General features: G+C 40.6%; 1 protein-coding gene across 11 annotated transcripts in view; it reads right to left on the bottom strand.

Annotated features, from left to right (window-relative positions):
- SMOC1 (SPARC related modular calcium binding 1) overlaps window positions 1-25,010 on the bottom strand; it is a 164,117-nt gene that overhangs the window by 30,854 nt on the left and 108,253 nt on the right. For 8 of the 11 annotated variants that reach the window (XM_053979827.1, XM_053979820.1, XM_053979824.1 and 5 more), the window contains 2 exons: window positions 18,398-18,487; window positions 13,409-13,489 (listed from right to left, as the gene is read on the bottom strand). The exons of 1 other annotated variant lie outside the window; for it this stretch is intronic. In XM_053979827.1, the coding sequence (XP_053835802.1) occupies window positions 13,409-13,489; window positions 18,398-18,487 (171 nt within the window). The remainder of the gene's footprint in view (window positions 1-13,408; window positions 13,490-18,397; window positions 18,488-25,010) is intronic. 2 more of the 11 variants (XM_053979821.1, XM_053979825.1) reach the window with 2 other exon arrangements.

Genomic DNA, 25,010 nt, shown 5'->3' with positions numbered 1-25,010 from the left:
CTAGTAGTTGTTTCTGTTTGAAGGCTGTTTAAAGGCCGAGTGAAACAAATCTTAGAGGCTTTGTTCAGTTGATATCAGATAGATGTAATGATGCAGACTCTGTCACCAGCATTCAGTAGCCCATCATTAGCAATGACAGTGGTACAGCTGAAGCATCAGGGAGATCATACTTTACTCAGTTCTAATCTACATCTAGAAGTAGCTGCTATGGAAGTTTCTCCCTGCTTTATAGATTTCTACTTTGTCTCATTTACATGCTGAAGAGTCCCACGTGGCACAGTTCTTCTCTGAACCCCTTCCAGAACCACCATGCCTTCCCTGAGCTGGAGGAGATCAAAATAGCAAACACATTCACTCTGACAACAGCCTTGTGGAAATTTCCTTCAGTGACATCTGTCTACTAAGCAGAATGTATTAACTAGCACTAGTTCCCGAAGAGACTCTTTCCTCCAGGCTACCACTCTAGCAGCACTTAATTGCCTTAAAAAATAAACATTAATATTAACAGTTGGGTATTCAAAAGTCAGCAAAATCAGCTGGGAAATCCACACCATCAGCTTCCCTAGTCTTGGACTTGGCATGAACTGCATGCAGTGTCACCCTGAAAGATTGTCTCATGGGTAACAAAGGGATCATCAAATGCTATCCCAGCTCCAGGACACTGAAGTTCTCCTGTTCCAGTCAAACTGCTTACTGGAAACTTTGCTATTGTTGCCAAGGCCAGGTTAATGGAGAATAGTGAAAGCCTATGGCAAAGCTAGAAAGTTTAATGCCAGCTATGAAATTAAGCTGTCATCTTAGAAACCAGCATATATTTATTATACATGCAGGGTACTTAAAAGCCTGTTCCCTGTTAATGGGAGTTGCAGGCACAGAAGGAAAGGTTTTCCTTCTTTGTCTAAACTAAACTTTTCTTAGAGAAAGAACATTTAAGACAGCAAGTCAGTGGGACACAGTCTCCCTAGAACAAATAATAATATTATACCCATTTATTTATTTATTTTAAAGGCACTGTCACATTCCACTGTTTTCTGCCACCTCTGCTTTGACTTGGCTATCAGCAAAGAAACCAAGTAACACTTGCCAACTTGCTGCTGCTGGGGAGTGAAACCTTTGTGAGACAGCAAATCTAGATTATAAAAAAAACAAATTACAGAAAAAAAATTAGAGAACGTATACAAAGAGACAAAGAGAAGCGTCATTGGCAGAAATATCCATTTTACCTCAACTGTTCAGCTCTAAAATGCTAACTGTTCCTGCTTACTCTTGACTGCTTCTGCCACTCATTAAAACATATTTTTAAAGTAGTGTCTCTGAAGCCATGAGCTATGGCAGTAAAACAGGGCATGGACATCTGCAGTTCCACATTATTTATACACTTTTACCCTAGTAATGGCCTTCTGAGGAATACCTGGTCAGATTCATTAAAAGGTCTCTCATTCCTGGTCCCTTAAGTACACACATTCAAACATACATTTAATGCCCACACCAAAAAAAAAAAAAAAAAAATTACGGATAAAGTAAGGGACTTGTCTGATTGTGTAATAAACTGTATGGTTATTAAAGAGGTGGGGTGCTTGTTTACCCCACAAAGCTGAGAAGAGAGGGTGTCTAGTAGCATCTAGCCAAAGGCTTGTGCTTAACAGTTCTCATGCTCACCTTGCAGGGCTATGTGCAGCCACTGGGGATGAGTGGCTCCCCCAGCTGCTCTCCTGACATGGAACAACTCTCATTCTCTCATTGCCACCAGAGCCAAGGCACCAAGCATCATTCACCATGGCTCTGAAGATGGTGTGCATGATTATGGTGGGACATAGGAAACATCTGCCATCCAACCACAGTAGATTATTCTTTGAACTTTGGTCTTCTGCACCCAAATCTTTTCTCATTAAAAGAAGAGGGAGACTGTGGCACTAAAACAAACCACCTTGGAGAGATTCCTACCCCCTTAAGAGACAGGATTCTTTCTTCTAAATCAGGCAAAAGAGAGGGTCTAACCTCCCTCTACGCTTCTGACTAGCCCAAATGAACCCATGTGAACAGCCTAACCCCAGAGCTACAGGCTGCACCAGGCAGGGCAGATTTCCTTCTCTTTCTCTCTCTCTCCCTCATTTCTTTTGACCAGAAATTCTGTCTGGACCAGCAAAACTTTTCCCATGGAATTCCCACAAAAAGCTTTAGTTTTAATGAACAAGCATTCATCACAAGGGGAGGAAAAGGTCTTTTAGAAGGAGAATTCTTGACCAATCCCCTTTGTTAGTGCTGCAACAGGGACCTCATTTCAAAAAAACCATTTAAAAAAAAAACCTCAAACACATCTCCCCCAATTTTTTTTTGTTCAACTCCCAACTTTCCTCTCAGTGAGACATTAGTGCAGCATAGAACAAAGGGGAGCAACATGGATATCTAGTGCCAAGTTCCTACAGACCTCCTGTGCCAACCCAAACATGAGGACTATGTTCCTTTGTGCCTCAGTTTTCCTTTCAGTGAGGAAAACTGTTTGCCTGTCTCCCAGAGGAGCTTAATTTAGACAGGGTCAATTTCTTATGTGTCTTTACACTGCCGTGGCAGAGAACAAGAGCTTTGAACTGGTTATTTTACCATAGCATGTACATCAGCTTAAAGCTGCTTTTACATTTTTTAAGGAAGCTCTAATGTGAACAGGACCCAGGTCCACTCCAGGAGAACAGGTACCTCATCCCAGTAGGGAGCTTACAAAAGCTGTGGGCAGAAAGCAAGTTCAGCACAGGTTACCTCAGCAACCCAAACCTGCATCCCTTCCTCCTCAGAGGGGAAAGAACATTTGAAAAGCCTTAAGTAGGCACAGGCACAAGTGCTGGCAGGACTAGCAAAGCAATGCAGTAAATAGGCCCTTATTGCCTGTCCCCTGAGCAGGGCTGTGGGTGGAGGAAGAGAAACAACCCCTTCTGTGTTTACTGGGAGCACAATAACAGCTGAGCAAATACGGCTCATGGGGATAGCATAAATCTCTCCACACCTCTGTTAGTCATCAGTACTGATAGCCACTCCACCCTGTTCTGTCTGGGATCATGGTCCCTCCAGAGTTTTCTGGCTAACGTGAAGGTAAAAAGAAAAACAAACCTTGCAGGTGTTCCCATACTGTACCAGTTGAGCAGCCTTTGCTTTACCTTGGTACTCACTCAATTTCATTTCTCAAGGCAGGGGCTACAGAGGAAGCAGATGGTACTACATGTTCCAGTGCTGAACAATGCAAAGGTTTAACAGGTGGGTTATAATTTTCAAAAATGCATTATTCCAAATGGCTCATTAAACTTCAGCTATCCAGGAACACATGCTTCCCCTGCCATTTTCCTTCTGCTCTAGAGATAAGGCTGCATTGCATTCCCACCAGTGTTATATGATGAGAAGCCTATTCAATATCTACCCTCTAGCTTGCAATAAGGAGGACTGGCTGAAGGAAGCACCATCTCACGGATTAGAGCAAACTTAGTGAGGGACTTTCTGATACACATTTTTCAGAACCTGTGGGCATGCCCACAAGCTGGGCTTACCCAGCTAAGAAAAGAGTGTGCTCCACAGGGATCCCAACTCACACAGGAATAAAAGATCCACACTTGCACATCTTGAAACCTGTCTGTTGAAAGCTACCTGTCCTTGCAATTCTGATTGAACTGCTTTCCAGGCAGGCCTTGGACTCTTTATACCATCCCGTCTCACAAGCAGTCAGTCACACAGTCCTAGCCCTCCTAGAGCTATAGCCAGACTAGCTGAAGGATGGCAGAAAAAGAACAATGGCTGTGGTACATCATCCTGGAAAAAAAATCTTGAGAGTATTTTCATGTTCATATAGAACGCATTAGAGCTCTGAATAAATTCTGGTTCATTAGAGCATTTCTTAAGTTGTGTCATTCTTGTAACCAAATGAGGAAAATGCAAGCTACATACAATTACTACAAGATAGCTACCTAACACAGCAGGTTAAGAAAAAGATGCTCTCCAAGACAAGAGGTCTCAGAAGTTCCCTATTTTGAAAGCTACCATGAGACTTGTATCAAATTAAATGACCACTCCGTCCAACGGAACAGAGTATACAATTTACAGACTGAACTTCAGGAAAGAATTCAAAGTCAAATTGATAAATGGTTTTAAATCAGTGTAATCACAACTTACAAGTACAAACCATAACAACCAGCAAGGAGAAATCCAGCGCATGGGGAGGAAATTACTGACGAGACAGTGAGACTTGGGAAAAATGGTCAGCAGCTTAGGTAGACCACAAAAAAAGTCTGCACAAAAAAAGTTATGACATTGCAAACAACAACAAAAAGAATCAAAACAGGTAAATCCAGCCATGGAATGTAATCATGGGGACTTCACAAAATGAACGGCCACTATGTACTGGTGATCCTTTAAATCAGCCCTGTGTACAAGCATTGGGCACTGCACTTTGATGGACAGGAGGACTGCCTGGCAAGAGGACATGAGAGAGCAAGAGGAACAGGCAAAGGTCTACGAAACTTGATCTATGAGAAAAGGCTAAAAGAATCCAATTTGTTTAGTCTAGGGATGACATTCAGTCTTCTGAGACAAAAAAGCTGTTCTATAAGGGAAAAAAAAAGCCATAGATAATTTTTTTTTCCCTCCCCATGGGTAGGTCAAGTAGCAGACAGTTTACTTGGAGAAAGGATATTTAGATTTGATATAAAAAAGCCCTGGTGATTAACTGTTCACTCATTGGAAGAGGCAGTGGGATCTCTGTTGCCAGATTAGGAACAGGTTACGTGTGTCAGAGCTGCTATTATTTGGATATGACCCTGGGTTAAAACAAGGAGAGAAAACCACGTGAATGTCTTCAGGTCTTTTTTGCTCTCCTCACACAGGCTGAGAAGCTCCAGCAGATCCTCAGTGATTGAGGCAACCTTTTTTTGCAACCTTAGGGTGCTCCTAAACACAGACTAAAATCCTGAAGATATTTGATCTGGTTTAAGTTTCCAGATTTTGGGGTCTGACCCCCTATAATGCACCTGGCCTCCATATCCTTTATGACAGCTATACCTGTGCAGTACCTTCACAATGACAACAGCTTCCATAGTCTGAGCAGAGAAAGTTTGGCATCAAAATGCAGCCTCTTCACTTCTTGACACCAGGATGGTTCCTCAGCAGTAGAAAAATCTTGCAACCTGAGACACTGCCCTTGTCATTTTGAGACAAAGCTACACAGTCTGTGTTTCTTCTTCCCTAATGCCTCTTTTCCATTTCACATAGTTTCTAAGCACTGTGAGCTTGTGGCGTACCTAGCTTTGACATAAGCCACCTGTCTCTGAACACATTCATTTTCCCCACACTCCTTTTTCACTGCACTCTTTCCACACTGAGGAATTCTGTTCAATAAAACAAAAAAGTAGGTGTTTCCACTGGAGCCTTAGCATTATTGGGAAACGTTTTTCACTTCCACACCTGTTTTTAATAGTCCTTGGAACAACCAGTATAGCAATTATTGGAGAACTTGCCTACCTCTTCCAGCTAGAAGCACACTATTTTTACAGTATTGTTACTCTGCAATTATAGGACACCAAACAAAAAGTCTTTGAAAACTCACAGTTTTCAAGCAGTCACAGGCAGGTAAAAAGTGGTTCAGACTGGTCTTCCTACCTACAGCAACATTATATTTAATGCTACTACTGGTGAGGAACAGAAGGCAAGAGAGGCAGTGTGATGAGCCTTTTCACGAAGTGACAGAGCAGTTTTTTCCTGCAGTACTTCGCATTTTACAAGGAGGCTGAGGGAATTGCCTCTGACAGGAAGCTAGCAGTCACTTTTGGATATTTACCTAGAGTCAGCTGTCTCTGCAGAGAATATCCGGGCTTTGGAAGTTCAGTGACGTAACATGTCATTCAGACATCAGCCATGGGACAGAGAAACTGCTCCCACTTCATCAGTGTGATGTCCAACACACACCCCCATGGAGGGGTAGGGTTTTCCAAAGCTCTGGAGAATGCTCTTCTCCTTCACAGCCTTATGCTGAACTAGGCAATATTCATGGCCTTCTTGGACAACTCTGTGGGCAGCAGATGCTCATAGGGATACACTGACCTGTGTTTTGAACCCTTTTTTTTCTTCACTTGTCACTTATAAGACCCACCAGGGCTTTCGGTTTCAGGAGAAGCCTGCCTAGGTCTAAACATTTTCCAGAGGTTATCTGGGAGCTAGTAATCATAGTTACCTTGAAACAGCTCCTCCTTAATTGTGGTACCTCAGAAATGTGGTGAATTTGACAGGACCATTCCAAGAGAGGCGGGAAGGTGAGTCAATGTGCAGCCTTTCTGCAGGCATCAGCATACATTCAAATGGATGTCTGAAGTGCAGATGCACAAATGAGCCTGTGCTGAATGCTGCTATTACAAACAGCAAGGAGACTGTGCTGCTAAGGAATTACTCCAGCAAATCAATGCAGCCCCTTCAATCTGAACCGGCTTCTGCTAAAAAGCAAAACAAACTCCACAAAGTTGACCGCTCTCAGTTTGGGTCTGTATGTTCAGGTAATGCCTGGTGGTGGAGCTTATTTCCTTTCCCTTCCCCACCAAATCCCCAGTGGTTTTAAAAGCGGTGCTGTTTTCTATTTCCCCTTTTACCCCAGCTTCTTACATCTTTGCCCCTTCTCCTACAGCTCCTTGTCCACTTGCCTTAACTGGCAGCTGCAGAGTAGTAGTTATGACTCCACATCTAAAGTAATTTATTTTCTTTCTTTGGGGGATAAGGAGGGGGGAGTGACTGAATTCTTTGGGAATGATTTATTGCACAGCTCTCAGGGGGAGCTTCATTTATTTGCCTAGCTGCATATGGTTTAACACCTATGGTTGCATGCTGATTATTATACAATGTTATTTTTCCCACTTGTATACTTTGCACCTTTTCATAGAGCAGATTAACTGGTCCCCAATGGCATGTTATTTATGACTTTGTTTGCTGGTTGTCTGGGAAGGGTCCTGGTCCTAGATTCTTCCATTCCCCCTGCTTCTGCTCTCTCCTACATACTCCCTTCTTCACCACACACACCTGTCACACTGAGACTGTGGGAGAATCACCCTTGGGCATCACATATATCATCCTTCTCAGAACTTCCAGAAGGGAAGAAGAGACAGAGGCCTCCCAAGCAGCAGCCAACACAGGAAAGGATGCCTGCACCAGAGATGGAGCCAGAGGGAAGGGATGGATAATAAGTAAGGAAGAAACATCACATTTTGGCTTGCAAGGAAACAGGAACTCAGCAAATAAAATGAAAATGTAATGGAATTAGTAAGTATGCATTTCATACTAAACAGGAGCTTCTCTTGAAATTGCTTTATTTGGTACCAAGCCAGAATCTATACTAAAATTAATTCAAAACAAAACCAAAACAAATCCTCACCAAAAGAAGAGCTGGGAGGACTAATATAGAGGTCTGAAGATAACTAGTTGTGGCAGATGGGACAACAGTCACAGACTTTTAGGCCAATAGCTTTGACAGGTTAGAGGAGCACTGTGTTGGGAGGTACTGGCTCAAGATGCAGGAAAAGAATGAAGAAGGATACATTAGAAGAGGACAGTAGAAAAGACAAAAGCTTTCTGGCACACTGGTTCCCTCCCATTAACTCGTGTTCTTGACACCATCAATGGCATTTTTTTCCTTTTCAGCTAGGAAGAAATTCAAAAGCTTTTAACTAATCCCAGGTGTTATGCCCAGAGAAGACAGAAGCACAAAAATGTTTACCAAGGAGTCAGCATTAGAATGTCATCCCTAGGCACCAGAATTTTCCAATTCAAATGCCACCATAACATCTTATTCAGACATCTCTAAAGCACAATTATTCCTGACTACAGCCCCTTTAAAACCAACCTACTTTCCTGACAAAGTAATAGCTATCTCCTTTCCTCAGTATCCTGACTAACACTAACCAGCCACAGATCTTGGGGAAGAGCCTACAGTCCTGTATTAGACATTTGGACAGTAACATTAACAGAACTGGCACTGAGAGAGAGAGAGTCAGTTTCAAACTAACATGACTAGTTTAGTAGGAGTGGAAAATAGGAAAAAAGCAGCAGAAGTAGCAGAAGACCATGGTCTCATGTCTTTAAATAACAAAGTGGAAAGTGCTGTGCACCAAGAGTAGGACAAGACACCTAAGGAATAAGGCTGAGAAGGCAGGATAAAGACAGGTGTGGAATTACCCCCATGAATAACATTGTTTTGTTTTTCAAGAACCTCATCTGAATCTACCTGTGGCTCCCTGTTCTCTGCAGTGTTCCACATTTCCAAGGCATGAAGAAATTTGCTCCAACTCCAGGTAACTGTACATTCAACAGACAGGTGCAAGGTCTCCCCACTCTAGAAAATAACATAGGCATTCAAGCTCTTTCCATTTATCCTCACCTCTGAAAAAGAAAGTCCTAATAACAAATTAAACTCTTGTCTAACCTTGGCTATTTTTGGGGTATCCCAAAAATAGCTTCCTTGAAAAGAGCTTCCTTCTCAAGCTCTGTCTCGTTATATGTTCATCTCACCTTATCAAGAGGAACTACGCAGATTTGCGATATGATCTCAAGCAGACTCCTTTTTAATGCACGTGATCGCAGAAAGCCTCCATATGGATAAGGCAACATACCCAAGAGTACATTAGCCCTTGGGGCAGTTACTACCCCTGATCAATAAGAAAGCCATGCAGGAAAATGGTGTAACTGCCTAACTGAGCACTAGAGAGAATGTTTTTGGGGGTGCCATGGATGTTTTCTTATCTTCTTTTTTTTCCTGCAAGTGGGAAAAAAGACCCCTTAAGGAACACAGACAAACCAAAGAACTCAGGTCCTGGTAATAACACTTGATAGAATCACATCGCACTTCACTGTGCAGTTAGTTCTCTGGAGACAAACTGCACCCAAGAATTAAGAGACTCCCTTTCAGGTGGAGGGGGGAATATATACAGATGTGAAGTTTTCAAGTTGTTTCCCCCTTTGAAAAGCCCTAATGTTTGGGTTTCAAGTTGACTCAATTAAGAAAAAGAAATGTGAATACCACCATTCTTGTTTTCAAAGCTCATTCAGTTATACTCTGTCCACTAAGATAGACAGGAAAAAGATCTATCACTGGAATGCCATCATGAGATGCCAGCACAATGCCTGAGTGCCAGAGCTGAACAGAACAGGCCACATGGAATTAGTCCCCATTCACCAAGCAAGATTTTGAAACAAACAGCTATGGGTTTTTTTCTTTTTTTTTTTTTTTTTTTTCTTTTTTTTTTTTTTTCTGAACTAGGCAGAGCACACAGAAACCTGTCTTCAGCTGCTAACCTTAATATATTACTCATTCTTCCTTTCAAATAACGTCATTTTCAAAACCCCAGTGACTGAAGAATATTTACTTGAGGCTGCTACTGCTGGTTTCTCCAGAGCTGTTTATTTTTCCATGCAGGGGCTCATTACATCATTCTGTGGTTTTCTTAAAGGTTGTCACGGTAAGCTGGATACAGGCTGGAAACTCTTGCTAACTAAAACCAAATCATTAAGTAGCACAAGTGAATTTGGAGATAACCCAACTCTGGAAGTGAGGAAAATCCGTGGATTCCTCAGTGGAGATGGGGTGCTCCTAAAAAAGCAACCATTAGATTTCTTGGAAGTGGAAAGCATTATCAAATGCTTCCCTAGATCAAGAACTTAAGAAAAAATAATCACTTGGACTGTTTCAGGCTGAAATAGGTTGGAGGTGAGGGGAAGAGGCTGAAACAGTAAAAGTAGAATGAAAAGACAGTTGCCAGCCATGTTGATTAAAGAACAGCCATTGCAAGAACCCCACCTGAATCACCTCCTGCCCTGGCAGTGTTAAAAACAACGCATCACAGAGAGCAGTGCTTGGTAACTGTCTTAGTTAGCTTAAGGTATCCATGTGCCTGCACATGTGGATGTGCATGTTTGGGAAAAGGGAGAAGCAGCAAAAAATATCTTTGTCATCTTGTCACAATAATACTGTATTGATCTAGACCTTTTACTTGCCCCAAAAAGAAAAATTTGGCACTTGCAAGATTCATACACACAAAAAATGTCATTTTTAAGTGTAGAAAAACAACTTTTCTGCTGTGCAACAGTCCAGATGGTCATATTTTGGTTCCTGCATCTAGCTGAGAAGGTTTGAACCTGCATCTCACCCTACTGAGAAAAGGGTGCTATTTAATTCTTTAAGGTGGGCTGGGGTAATAGCAATCCCTCCTAGCAATGCTCTTTTACTGAGCATAGAAAAACTCACTGGCAAAATGCCTGGAGACATATAGATTCTCAGTCAAGTGCTCTAATCACCAGGCTGGAGTCATTCTGCTTTTCCTGATCCCTAGCTTCATTAGGATTTACACAAGCCAAACAAAACATAAGTGCTTCAAAAAAAATGAGATCAGTTTCAGAAGAACCTCTTCTGTTTGTCAACACTAAACAGAAGATGGAATACTCAGATTTCAAATGCAGCCCTTACAGGAGACAGGCAGCATATATTACATGGGGTGCCACCAGCTCTGCAATGCTCAGCTGCCTGGTGGGTGGCTCACCTAACACTGACCAGAGACAATGACAGCAAATTAAAGAGTCTATTTGACTCCATACAGCAATTCTGAAATTCTCCTCATGGCTGACATAGCAATGGTGCTTGCTTTCTAAGATGTCCAGTGTCAGTGCTGATTAGAGAACAGCACACATCCTCTGACAGCAGTATTTTAAAAGGACAGGGCCATATAATCACCACAGGGAGAAAAGAGATCAGAGCGAAGTGTTTCGCTATACAGACTCCAAGGAATAGGAAGTAAAAGATGAGTTAGGCTGGATATTATGAAAAGAAAAAAATCTGAGATTGAATTCAGAGAGCAGAACAACTTCCTTTGGGAAGAAATAAAATCTTTATTATCTAAGGCATTTATGGTACAGTAGAAAATGCTGCTCTCTTTACAGTATAAACATTCACTAGCCCTAAGGCAGTAGATTAGATGACCTACCAGGTCTTTACTCTTTTCTCACTTCCAATTTCAGCGATCCCATTAAACTGCTGCAAAAGCATACAAGGCTATATCTGCTCCAAGACTGTAAGTGTAAGCCTGGATAGACAATACAGCTGAGGCAACAAGAACTGGAGAGTCCAAATCTTGTGCTAGCAAAACTTATCCTAAACCTTTAAAACTACATTTAAAAAAATGGAAAAGCGCTAAGCATTAGCATTTCAAATTGGGCCAAAGGCAATTAAAAACATCCCTCAGTTTTGCATGCCCATATCATGACAGCTGTTTCATCATCTACAGCCAAGATAGACTCAAAGACACTTGAAGAAACATGATTCTAAATTATAATTATCCCCCCCAGTTCTCTGCAGTTTGATCCTACCTACTGTACATTGCCTTTAACATATATTACAAGGGATGAAAAGAATGAAAGATACTAAACAAGGTGGCTAGGCTTCACTATTTTAAAGAAAAAGGCTGAAGTAGCCCACACTTTATACCACCTAAACCATAGCTCTAGGCAGTATTATTTCTTAATAATTTGTGAGAAACTGTAATGGCTGTGTATCTGTATGGCCCAGTGGGGAAATCTGGGGATAAAAGTTGTCAACCCAGTCTTTTAACGAGACCCTACAGCAAGCGAGCATCAGAGCAATCAGTAAGGCTGACTCAGATGAACCACATGTCTCCTTTTAGCTTGCTGTATAAACCACCTTTTACACAGCTCTTGAATTTTCCACAAGATCATTTATTTTTCCTTTGTAATATGCACTCACAATAATTTTGTCTGAGTAACAGAACTGACATCAGAAACAACTGAAAAAAGTGAGCAAAAGCAAAGTCACACAAGGAACGTTTCTGTGGACAAAATTCCAGTTCACATCAGGCAGCTTCCTAACTAAACTATCAAAGTGATTGCCTTTACAACATAAAAGCCAGCCTACTTTGGCTCTGTCAGGCCAAGAAAGGGTGGAAGACAGATCCTCCTGCTCCCAAGTCTGTTTGCAACCTCCTAGCGCTCACTCTTCTTTCCGTTACAGCTATGAGGTTTTCTGTATTAGAAAGAAAGTTGGTCTCCAAGATAGGTAGGACCCATTACAAAGGATTTTAATATTACACTGTCACCTTCAATTGTACTGTCAGCTGCTGGATGTCCCAGCAGCTGACAAAAAACAGAAGCTGTGTTTGCTCTCCCCTGAAAGACATCCTTAAAGAAGGATGCTGATACTCACACATCATCTGAAGCTTCTGGATGACTCCCGCTGGCAGATCCTACACAGACCACCCTGCTATAAAAACAGCTGGGAGGTGAAGCTCAAGAGACTTGTTAAAACTGTGGTCTGGGCAATGCTGGCTGTCTTCCTGCCAAGAGCTCTTCATTCTGCAGCAAGAGAGTTTCACCCAACCTAGCACTGATTTCACCCTGAAGCTTGGAAGTGGCAGAGGAAGGTTAAAGGAACTGTCATGAATATTCTCTAGCTAATCCAGAAATACCAGATGATGAGGCACTTCGAGATATAACAATTTATCTGTTTAGGTGACTGGAATTATTCCAACAGCCATTCTAGGCATGTATGCTTCATAAAATATATGTAATAGCAGCATCTCCTATACAAATCTTAAAGTAAACCCATGGCTTCTTAAAGCAATTTTGTTCTCTTATATTCCCCTTAATGCTTTAATTTCTCCCACCTCAGTAAAAATATCAGACAGAAACCATTCTTACTAAGAATCCCTAACCTTTCTCTTCAGATTCTCCAGTTTCTTCTCATTTCAATGACTCCACCATTTCACCCGCATCTCCAGTCTCAAGTTTTACACTCTGACTTCATGTCTTCCTGCTTCCCCTTTTCCCACTCATGTTTATGATCTCTTCTTTGCTGTTTTTTAGGCTTTGGTCTTCCCTCATCCACTCCACTACCCACAAAACAATCTCAACATTTTCTTAGGCTCACACACAATTAAACCACCTTTAGTTGTGAAATAATCTGCTAATTTCTCTATCAAAAAATATCCCCTGCAGAGAAGAATCTTGAATTCACTAGCAAAGAAGCCTCTTTTTGTATTTTTTGCAAATGCTTAGACCAAAATGACAGCCCAGATCTTTCAGCCAAATGCCCCAGTTCATATATCCATGCTGAACAGCAAACAGAATAAAGATGACAGATGACTAAAATGAATTAACATATTAAGAAATTAAGAGATTCCCCAGTTACGTTTGTGGAAACAAACATCCTTCATCACACATCACACATTGATTTGGCCACAAAAAAGGACCTTATCTGAAATTACTTTATAGCCTGGGCTGCAAGTAACCCTAGCAGAAAGAATGAAACCCTGTGAAAAAAGAATGAAACAAGAACAGATGGTAAGGAGCTACAGACTAGTTAAAATAATATTTTTTTCAGATGGAACGTTACCTGAATTCCTTATATTAGAGCTGTTCATTTTGGAATCTTTGATGACCAAGTGCTTAATCCAAAGGGTAGGTGCTGTGATTTCTGAAAGAATAAAAATAACAGCCTTAAAGAAACTGCAGCAACCAGTAAAAATACACATGATAGTTACTCAGTATCATAGCATGGTTTGGAGTGGAAGGGACCTTAAAGAACATCTTATTCCAATCCCCCTGCCATGGGTAGGGACAGCTTCCACTAGACCAGTTTGCTCTAAGCTCCATCCAATCTAGTCTTGAACACTTCCAGTGATGGGGCAGTCACAGCTTCTCAGGGCAACTGGTTCCAGTGCCTGACCACCCCAGTAAAGAATTTTTTCCTCATACCTAATCCAAACCTACTCTCTTTCAGTTCGAAGCTGTCCCCCCTTATCCTGTCACTACATGCTCTTGTAAAAAGTCCCTTTCCAGCTCTCTTGTAGGCTGGCTTCAGGGACTGGAAGGTGCTAGAAGGTGTCTTCTGAACAACCTCAATCCTTTCAGTCTCTCTTCACAGAAAACAAGATGTCACCTACAATCATGCCATAACTGATCTATCATCTTCGTACAGACAGGTTAATCCCCTGGTGAGGTCTTCCTCAAACCTTCCAACTCTTATAAACCACCATTTGTAAATCTTCCACAAGGTTCTCTCATTATCTTCCTGTTTCAGAAAGTATATCTCTGCTGGCAAAACTCTTTTTTTCCTCCCTCTAATCCCCACTTCCTAACTTCTCAAAAAGTCTTTTTCCTCAAGACTAAGAGATCACAAACATTGCATTGGGTGCTATAGTATATGCTGTTTCCCCCAGAAATCCAGATTTTAAACAGTCAATCCAGACCTTAAATTTTGTTTTAACAGCCCAAGTAGGTCTGGCCACAGTCAGTTCCCTAAAACAAGCAACAACAAAATCCGAAATAAATAGGCAGAGACGTGAAGATATTTCTGGAAAGACTTGAAAGGAAGTCTGTTAAAGAAATAGGTTCTGGTTAGAAAAGCATGTCTGATGCACTAACCAAGACACCCAAACATAAATTTGTGGAAAAAAAGGGCTTAGAGCACCTCCTCTGAGGTGTTATAATCAACTTCAAAACATATCTGAACCTGCCCTAAGCCACAGAAATGACATAACCTCAGAATTTGATTAGAACTGAGCAAAGCAGTACTTGCTACCATGGGCTAGAGCACCTCATGTGACATTTTCAGGACTGATAGTTTCTGAAAAAAATGTCAGTTTCCACAAGAACACAGCCTGAGTAGGACATCCTGAGGTTTTTCCTAAGTTCCTCTAAGAACTTTTCACATGAGTTTTCCTTGCTGACATTTACATGGATCTGCTCAGCAAAGGGGAAGCTGGCTGAGTAAAGAGAAACTGATTATAAATTACAAGAACATGAAAAAAAAAGAAAATTAATTTCTCCTTCCTAAATATTTTCAGCCACATTGATTGGAGGCATCATAGTAATTGTGTTCAGGGCATTTTTTTCACAAGGAAGTATAGGTTGAACACTGTTAAACTTTTACTGCTGCTGGAATACAAAAAAATGCCTCATCTGCCAGATTCACTACACTATTTTATCAACATTCAGCCATCATATGCTTCTATAAATACATATACCTACATGCTTTGGTTTATGGACTATTTCTACTTGTGTGCTTCTCCCCTTCCTAGCTCTTACCCAATGTTTAATTTGAGGTAGTTGCCCCCAAAAGGGGCTTAAACTCCTGTATCTGGGATGAAATTTAGCTCTGAATCTGCACCATATGGACCATGATTCCATATGGTCAGCTGTCTACAGCTGAAAAAGGAGGGACAATCAAAGTCAATAGATGCTGAAGAATGATGAAGGCCTTTAGAAATACAATGGTGTACATCTTTCAGTGAGGTTGAAAGGTGCACAAAAAGCAATTTTGTGAAAAAAAGAGAAAGATAAAGAAAAGGAAATCAATTCCTTGGAATCTACCATAAAAAATGTATTTTCAATCCAGGTAACCTGGACATCTTTTTGGATTATAGGCACCTCTGAACAACAGAGTAGATTCCCACTGAATTAAGAGGTGATGTTTACCAAAATGAAGAGATGTGTAAAGAGGATATTTAGGAAATTATTACACCTTGCACATAGAAACTAAATAGATGGTGAAAACAAAATAACAGAGCCTAGAAGTGCAGGAGGGAATATATAATTTCAAAACTATACCAAGGACATTAATAAGACACTCTTCAGCAGAGGAGAATATTGTCCTAAAAAAGATTCACTATAAACATCTCTAAGATCTGCATTATAATAATATGAAATAATTTTTAGAGAGATGGCTGTGTTATGATTCAAACCTTGGATGGGAGAGTTTAAGTTATCTGATTTACATTATCTCTGGCACCGCTCTGTTATGCCCTCAGGGAAGATGGTAGGGAGTGGGAGGGGAACTTATGCATGAAATGTGAATTTCCATTATCCTCTAATGTAGATGAAAACATGGGAAAGGTGAATCTTCATCTTAGAGTTGCCGAAGTCCAAGAGGTATCACACATTTCAGGGGCAGATGAGTGTATGGAATGCCCTTTGAAAAAAGTCAGCCCCTTGTGTATGGAAGGTAGGCAACCAAAGGCAAAACATGAAAAAAAAAATCTACATTGTTACTGTCCATTCATGTTGATACCAGCTCCACCCTGGCTGCCTGACTTTGAATATATAGGTTTACAGGAACGTATCAGTTCTCAAATTCAGTGAAGTGGAATGGGATGTGAACTTTACTGCATTGAACATCTATGAAGATTTCAGACCTGACAGGTGAATTGATAACTGTTTTGCTGTTTTCTGTCATTTGTGTCAGACACCAAGTACAAGCCATTCCTCAGGAAGACCTACCCAAGACACTGGGAGAGTCTTCTAGTGAAGCATCACAACATGTTTGCTCGGATAGGATCAAGGGATTATTCAGGATGACATCCTGAGGTGTCTGGTCCAACCTTCTGCTCCAGACAGGGTCAGCTTCAAGAACAGACCAGGTTGCTCAGGACTTTAGAATCACAGAATATCCTGAACTGGAAGGGACCCACAAGAATCATTGAGGTCCAACTCCCGGTGCTGCACAGGACACCCCAAGAATCACACCATTAATTGTTTAATCTTACAGCCACCACTGAAATCTATTTATTTTACTAATAGAGATGACAAAATAAAGTGACAAACATAGAAGAGATTATTCATCAGTGCATAGTCTGATTAACCTGCCTGTCTGTCTGTTCTCCAGAGTCATAAGGGACACTGCTAATACAACAGGAGGCCATTGCACTAGTCATGCTCTCTCAAAGTCTTGGAGATAAGGTCTTGAATAATATATTGCAATGTTTTTGAGAGTCAATCTTTCATCATTCAGTCCAAGCCCATTTATCAGACTGGAGTTCACCTACAAATCAATGTGAAGGTTTTTGATTGAAAATGTTTTTCATGGAAGGCAGAATAACACTTTTTTTCAGATTCTGCCTGTCATCAGAACCGGAAAAGGTGTGTTCACTACACCACTTCAAGAACTTTTTCCAGTTCTATTTGAATTACCAAAATGTTGAAACTCTCCTAGAAGGAGCTTCTGAACAGGCTGTAGTAACCACATCATCTCACTCATGCATTCTACTAGCACATTCTTTCTTTTATATATCTATGGGTACCCTCTCAGAGGAAAACTTAAAGGTCAGAAGTTTGTGATTGACAACAGTAATTTAATACAATATCAGCTTACTGCCAGGAGGAATTCTGTTTTGATATAAACAAGAGAGAGCCAGCATGGCTTCAGTCCCTTTTGTTTATTTGAGTGTGCTTTTTCTCTGAGAGCTTTGCTGTTTCTTAAAGCTCACAAGAAGATTGTTACAAATCTACAATCACTAAATATGAAGTGACAGAACTACAGTATCTCGCCATTAAATATGTTTATTTTAGCAACAATAAAACCCCACCACCCATTTCTACAAGAAAGCAGGAAATATCAATTAAAAAGTACCTCCTACTCTTGCTCAGTAGTCTCCATTTCTGCCTTTGATCCAGCTTAAAAAATGCATGAAATACAGCAGTCCCCTATGAAAATGCACAGGCTTTGCCTCACTGCTTTATGGTCTACAGTTTCAGATGGGTCACAGAGTGGTTCATACTTCAGCCCGTAGCTTCACTACAATGGTTGTGGGTTTAAACCTGTAGAAAACAGGCACTGCTTCCAAGCAATATACAAGATATAAGCAGTTGCTGTTAGGCCCATTCACTACCAAAGGAGCACAATTCTCACTGGTATTGATATTTGTATGTGTAAAAGGCTTGACCTCTGTGCTGACAGCCATTTTATCCTTGTTTAAAGGCTTCCAATAGACTAAGGTCCGATATTCCCTCTCCAAAATAATACAATTGCAAGATTGCCTATTTGAGAAGGAAACTGCCTGGGTGGGCCATGAATTAAGTGGGCCCAGGACAATGACTTCATTTGCTTAAATAGTATGTGCGTCAATGAAAGCATTTGCTAAATAAAGAAACCTCCCAGCAATTTTCTTCCAAGTCAACATTCACAAGCTGCGGTTTAGCATTACCCTTCCTTTTGTGAGGCTGTAACACATTGCAGAGGTTATGAAACTCCCAGTATTAGTATCAGCAGAGTGGAGATAGTAAGGGGGTAAGGACAATCTAAAGGAAGTGGCCACTTCTGATTTGATGCACCTTTTTTTTACTTGCTGAGACATACTTTTTCCTCCAAGATTATACCAGGAGTCTGATCAACTGGTGTTATTGCTGGATTCCAGAAAAGTGGGGAGGATGCAAAAGGATTAGGGAAAATGCCTGAGGTCCCAAGGGCACTCTAAAATTTGGATAACTTATGAGATTCACTGGCTTGTTTGCTTTGCAGGATATAGAAAGCATTTGAACCATAAATCCTAGAGAAAAGGGAGAGGGAAGTAGCTTTTTTTGTTGTTATTGTAAGGGATGTTCTTACCTTCTCCATCGAAAATAGGCTGGGTTTCCATGGTAGGCGTTGGCTTCGAACCATCATCTGAATTGAGGGTTAGAAAGAATCGAAAAGAAACTACCATTATTGAGGTAAATACTATCTACTCTCCAGTACTGTTGAATGATTGGGATTTGTACATGGCCCAGCCAAGTCCGGAAGAGAGAGAAGACAGACAGATCAAAATAATTTTATGCTAAAAGCAGTAACATTTTACATTAAATATGCATTAAGTCCTTTTGGTACACTTAAAAAGCCTCCCCACTCCCTCCTCAAACCACTGGTGCTTATCACCTGGTAGTCTCCCCAGAAGGCAATTAATTGCCTTTTTAGTTTCAGGTCAGTTTAGTTTTACACAGGCCATTTCCTGAGACAGCAAAGGTTCTGGAGATTGCTGTCCTATTGCATCTTTCTCCTCACTCCTTTTGCTCAAAAGAAAAATTCTTCTGAAACTTACCTGTGTAGAACTGGCACCAGCGTTTACTGCAGAGCTGTTAGAATGGGATGGTCAATAGCAAATCTTTTTTATTTCCAATGACTGCATCAAAGTGTTCTCTAATTGCAATGTGGTGGCAATGTCTTCCAATGGAAAATTGTGGAACAATAATTTCTCTTACATTAGGTTTAGGTTTAGTTGAGTCTGTTTTGCCCATGACAGTATTTGTGAATGATGTCTCCTGGACCTTATCTCAATTCACAAACTTCTGTGAACATTTTCTCCTCTATGTAGTTCCAGACCAGAGTGATAGAGCAGCTTTGGTGGGTGCCTAGCATCTACTCAGGGTCAGCCTACTACACCTAGAATTGGGCTTTTTTTCCTGTTTGAAATATAGTGACTTAAACCTTAAAATTCTAGTAACTATTTCTAGTAACTATTCTTTGCATGTGTTATTGGCAAGAATGACACTAGGCAGCAAAGTGGGCAGTAACCTAAAATGTAAAGTTGCACAGTGAAAATCTGTTGGAGGGAGGAGTCCATGCCAGAAAAGCCAGGCTTGCCTCTGTCTCCATGGCCATCAGATGCACAGGGCAAACACTCTTGAGGAAACATACATGGGACAGTCCTTCCTAGAGGAAGCAATAACTGCCCTTAGCCTTCTCTTATATCACCTTCATTTACAAAAGTAAGAGACCAGTGGAAGAGGAAGGGAAGGGCAGAGATGGAAAACAGAAGCTTTTAGACTTTTTCCACCCATACCTGTATTTGCAGGTTTTTTAAGTGAGGAAAAGCTTGAACACCTCTTCCACAGTTCATTTATTTTATGCATTTCCACACAAAGTAGTCTAGTTTACAGAAAGCAAAAACATGCTGATAATTCCATTTCAACCTCAGAGATCCACTGAAGTAAAGGACATTGACAGAAATGAGAGAGACATCCTGTTGTCGTGTTCCTCTTCATCACTGTATTTGGTTTTATGCTAAACTGCAAGTGTAACAAAAAATACTTAGAAGAAAAAATACTTACCATTCCTCAGTCAGCTCTTGTTCTGAGCTTTTCTGTTATTGGGCATTACCAGTAACCTGGATAAGCTGTCTTTATTTTTTTAAAAGCTTGAGCAATGATTTGGGAAAAAAATCCTGAATATTTCTTAAATTACAAGGAGAAAGGTTTTGCCCTTTAAAGGCTCTTCGGATAGAAGTAAATAGCTGATCTTCACTTTTTATGTTAGAATAGGTTGCTCTGCTTTTGCAAGGTTCCAAGAGCCACAGCTATGGCTTGTTATTTATTTAGGATGGCACTTTACACTGTAACAAAGCAGTGAACAGAATGTAATTAGCATAACTGGCTTTAAAGTTTGAGAAACCAACCCCAAACTACTGAAGACACTCATAGAACAACTAGAAAGGTGAATAATTATCAAGTTATACAAAATAGGAGGAAACCTGGTGTTTAAAAAAGACCAGTGCAATAATAAATTTCTTATTGCTCTCATGAATGCTTCTGCACCAAGTAATTACAGAATTACTTTTCAGATTTAAAGCAGCAACCTGGAAGCCAACAATGCGGGAAAATTAGAAGTGGATCTGAGCCACATCACTTGATCCAAATCATTATTTGAAATTTGGCAGAACACGGGATGTTTCAGGTTCTGGGGGATTCTTTCACGTTCATGTATGTGCAAGGAACACAGCAGTAATTACAATTTGTCAAATACATTCTGCTTAAAGAGAATTTTGCAGCAGCCTTTGTATGAAGTTAGCCATTAAGCTACTGGAGAGTATTAAACAAACCCTTCAATTCAAAGCTATTGTTTAGGATAATCTCAGTAAAATGGCTCAATGGATTACACAGTAATTTCCTTACTGGATTACTAAAGCCAAATTGTCACTAGATCCACATTGCAGCAGCACCCAGCACAGTATTAAGGGTTTTGCAAATAGAGAGAAGTATAATTATTCCCCTGTTGTTCAAGCAAGTACAGTTCTACAGTTCTTTCATCACACATACAAGAAAAAATGCAATAGACAAGAACCCTGTAATTACATTCACCATATTTCAAAAATCAAAAGCCAGGGATATTTCTGATTTTTTAAAGGTCATGAAATAATCACATAAAAGACAAAAATTGCACTTCATTAAAAACACCATGCTCAGTTCCCAGCTGCCAGCTTCTTACTCTGAAACTACCAATTTTTTTTTTTTCTTAAACTGGAGAATTCTCAGCAAGTCTCAGTGTTCCAAATTAGCTTATGTCAAGTTTCACTGCTGTTCCCTTTCGGCAGAAAAACCACCCTAGTACTTGCCTGCTTTTATTTGATTTTTCCTCTCGCTCAATACTCCATTTGTCACACTGAATATTTGTTCCACTGGCCTGTTTGCTCCTCACAAACAAGGCATAAGTCCTATTTTACATACCTGAAAGTTTTGAAAAAACATTTTGTATTCCTTAAATAAATATTTCAATATAGAACAAAACCCTGAACTATTCCAGAGGCCTAAGGTCTCCTGTGATACTATATGAGAAGTATATAATACTGTTACTTTGGGTACAAAGGTAATGAAGTATGTTCACTGGGTACAGTCTCTTCCTTTCTTCAAAGAGCTGTTAAATTCCACACTTTCAAAAGAGGCATGCCACTGCAATAGTTCCTTATACACAGCATGTCACAGAGATTAAAGAGATCAAGTGTTACTTCCTAATCCCTCTAGATAGCAATGCTTTCAGATCAGGAACTCATGTAATTCAGAGCCACATCCCTTGGTTGCAGAATATTTTCAGAGCCTTGAGGAGGAGTTCACTGGCATACTTGTGGTTTTACAAACCAGCATGAATACCCACTTTCTTTTTCCAAGACCACTGTCTACAAGGAGTATCACTCAGTAGAATACCTCCTCACGGGACATTTCAAAGCTATAAAACTCCTCCAGTAACTGTCCTTTTCCTAGGGTACACTTGCAAAAGTTAAGCAGATTTTTCTGGCTCAATTGCTGTCAACTTTAAAATAGTATTTTTATCTTGCCACAGGACAAGAGTGGAACAGGCAGGTCTAAATGAGATTCCCTAAGCCATTTTCACATTAAGGTATCTTGGATATAAACCAGAATTCCAGAATTCCTCTACTACTGTCAGAAGTTCATAAGCAAGAACAGTTTTTATTGCACTTGACTGACATTGTCTTGAAACAGGGATAATTACTTGCACATCCTGATCTACTACTACTACTGGGCAAGAACTCTTTAAGCTCTCACTAGAATATCCTTCTTATGCTTGCAAACAAGTACCCACATCTGCAATGACTGTAGTGTACACTGGGGTTGAGGGAGAAGGCGATCCAGTCCATGCAAAGGACACCTGTTAAAGTGATCATTTTGCTTTGAATGACATGCACTAAGGCCATGAGCAACTTGAATTACGTCTGGAGAAAAGTAAACTCCTTGACATAAAAAAGCATTATTACTATGGAAATATGTGAAGTAACTGCCTGCTGCTGTGAATTACCATTCTCGACTCAAGCCACCTTATGGAAGCTGTAGAAAGGGGAAAAGTTGGGAGATAAAAGTGATGTACTGAAGGTTGATGTTGCTGGGGAAGCACACAGGTCTTGGTCCGCTAATGTGATGATGCAAGTATTCAGATGACTTGTGCAGTGAGTATATTTTTCCTGGGTAGAAGATGTGATGTGGGAGGCTAATGTTGTGTTCTGACGGGAATGAGGCAATCTGTAAACATTTCTTCCATTTTGAAGAGCACAGGTGTTTATGGAGTCAATCATCCAGGCTATATACAAAATCTAATCTTTTTTGAAAGCTTATAGCTTGAACATCAATGGTTCCCAGACTTGAGTCAGACTGATAGAATAAGCAGATGAGAATTTTAAGTGCATAGCTCTGCTCTGGCAAGAGGCAGCCTTCTTCCAGTGTCAAGTGGTTCCTTCAATTACCATCATCTGGTTTTGGCTGAGTCATTAGAGAGCACAGCTGAAGCTAAATAGGCAACTTAGAGCACAGAGAGCCAGGACAATGTGTGAACTCTTAGCAGGTCCTGTTTGATGCAGCAAAGTCCACCTTTAGCAAACCTGTCAAGCCAACAGCAAGAGAGAAGAGGTGTCCTAGGCTCCAGTACTCCTGAGGTACTCAAGTCATACATACTCATTCCTGCAGCTTTAGTAACTCTGGTCAGACAAACAAAGAGCTGCCGGGTCAATTAGGCTCCTTGTATCCATGCAGCTCCTAAATCTTGAAGATGCAGTTTTGACTTTGACATTTCTATGTATTACCCCCAGATACAGTGTATTTAAAGTATTTAAAAAGGAAAAAGAAAAAAAAGACAACAAAACTTGTGTTTTGTGTTTGCACTACATGGGGTCTTAGACAAAAATACATGTCCCTTCTGGTACTGCAGGGGAGAAGTAAATTGTTGCCTTAACCACAATCCTTCTCTACATTAAATGAAACAATTTCAGCAAGTCATAATTAATTTGTCTATGCAACTTTTATGGACAGACATATATTGCCAATATAAGTGCAGAAAGTTAGCATTCATGCAAAGAAAATTCTTTCAATCTGGCCAATCAAGGTAAGTTTTTGCAAGCAGCTGAAATAGAAACACACCAGTGCAGATAGACTCCCCTGCCAAGTTTTCACACTCCTGTCCATAGAATCATTTAGGTTGAAAAAGACCTCTAAGATCATCAAGTCCGACCACTTCTATGCATGGAGATCCCACAGCTGTTACAAAAAACTCCAGCTTTTTAAACAAAATCAGCAAAAGCCATGTTCTCACTCTTTATTGCTTTAATTTTAAGAAACAGCAACTATGTGCTGCCTTTGGATAGAACAACCCCCAAACACTTGGACATGGACATGTGAAGTAAAATTTTGCTTTAAAAAGGGAAAATATTACTAAGTGCTAAACACTCAAGGGCTCTGTGGGGCTTAATGAGCTCCTGACTGAAAAGGTTGACTTGCACTGTCATTGCCGTAATTTTTCTCTTCCTACATCAACTATTCTGTATGCCATATGGATGTGGGCAGCCTTTACTTCAGCACTGCATTCCAGATATCAACCAGATAGGATAAGGAGCCTTTCCTTGTGCCTTCTGGAAGGCATTAGTTCCCCCCGCTTCCTTCTCACATCTCCCTCGCAGGTGCATCAACATGAAAAAAGCCACTGAAGCCCCAAGGACTTTGTGGTCCAATGTACTCAGTGTTTGTTTGGCAGCACAATTCTTCGCCCTGCAAGAAAGCCTATCCCATGCACAGACAGCTGGAAGTAACTCTGACCCCTGTGACACAATTCAAAGCCTCCTCTGTTTGGCTTTTTGATTCCTGATTGACACACTCACTGCCAGGCGGAGATAAATGCTGCTGGGAGGACAATGTTGATCTGCTCGACCATTCTTGTGAAGGACTTTTTCAGAATAATAAACAAAAAACACTGGTGTGCTTAAGTGTCTGAATAGAACTGGAGGTAGACAGAGAGGGGAATGGAGTGCTTTACAGAGGCTGGCAAGCCGACTGAGGAGTTAATTGTCTGGGTGTACAATGAGTTTATTCTGACCACAAACAAAGAGCTCCCTCTTCCTGGGTCTGGTCCTTCAAAAGCAAACGTGTCAAAAGCAGTCTGGAGCAGCACTCATTAATAGCAATGCTCTAGTCTCCAGGGTTCAGTGGCTTTAAAACTATGGAATCTTGAGATTCACACAGAATCTCTCTATAATCCAAAGTCCTTGTTTACTGCCTAAGTTCTAAAGGCAGTTCTACAGTAATTAGCCAAAAGAAACCTCCCCTCTAACTTGTCATTGTTTGCAGCCTTTAAACAGCTTGTTTTGAAAAATTAAGACATAGCAAGGTATTACCCTTCAAACATAAAGTTGTAGACACCTTCCCCAACATGAGATCCAGTTTCATATTATTGCAATTATGTGTCATGTAAAAGTGACACTTAACGTCTCATACCTGGAAAGATACAAAACCCCAGTCCACATCTGGACCTGCATTTCAGAGCTTGCACTATAATAGGTCAAACCAATACAATGTCCAAAACCACCCTCTGCCTCTGGGAAAGTTCAGATCCTGATTCAGATTTGAACTTTGCAGGTTGAACCAAGCCCTTACCGTAATTACCACTTAAAATACCTGACTCCCTTCTGAAAGTT

Source organism: Vidua macroura, chromosome 6 (assembly GCF_024509145.1).
Source record: "Vidua macroura isolate BioBank_ID:100142 chromosome 6, ASM2450914v1, whole genome shotgun sequence".
Classification (NCBI taxonomy): Eukaryota; Metazoa; Chordata; class Aves; order Passeriformes; family Viduidae; genus Vidua; species Vidua macroura.
Note: the sequence above shows the minus strand (reverse complement) of the source record. Positions and strands in the feature narration are given on the sequence as shown.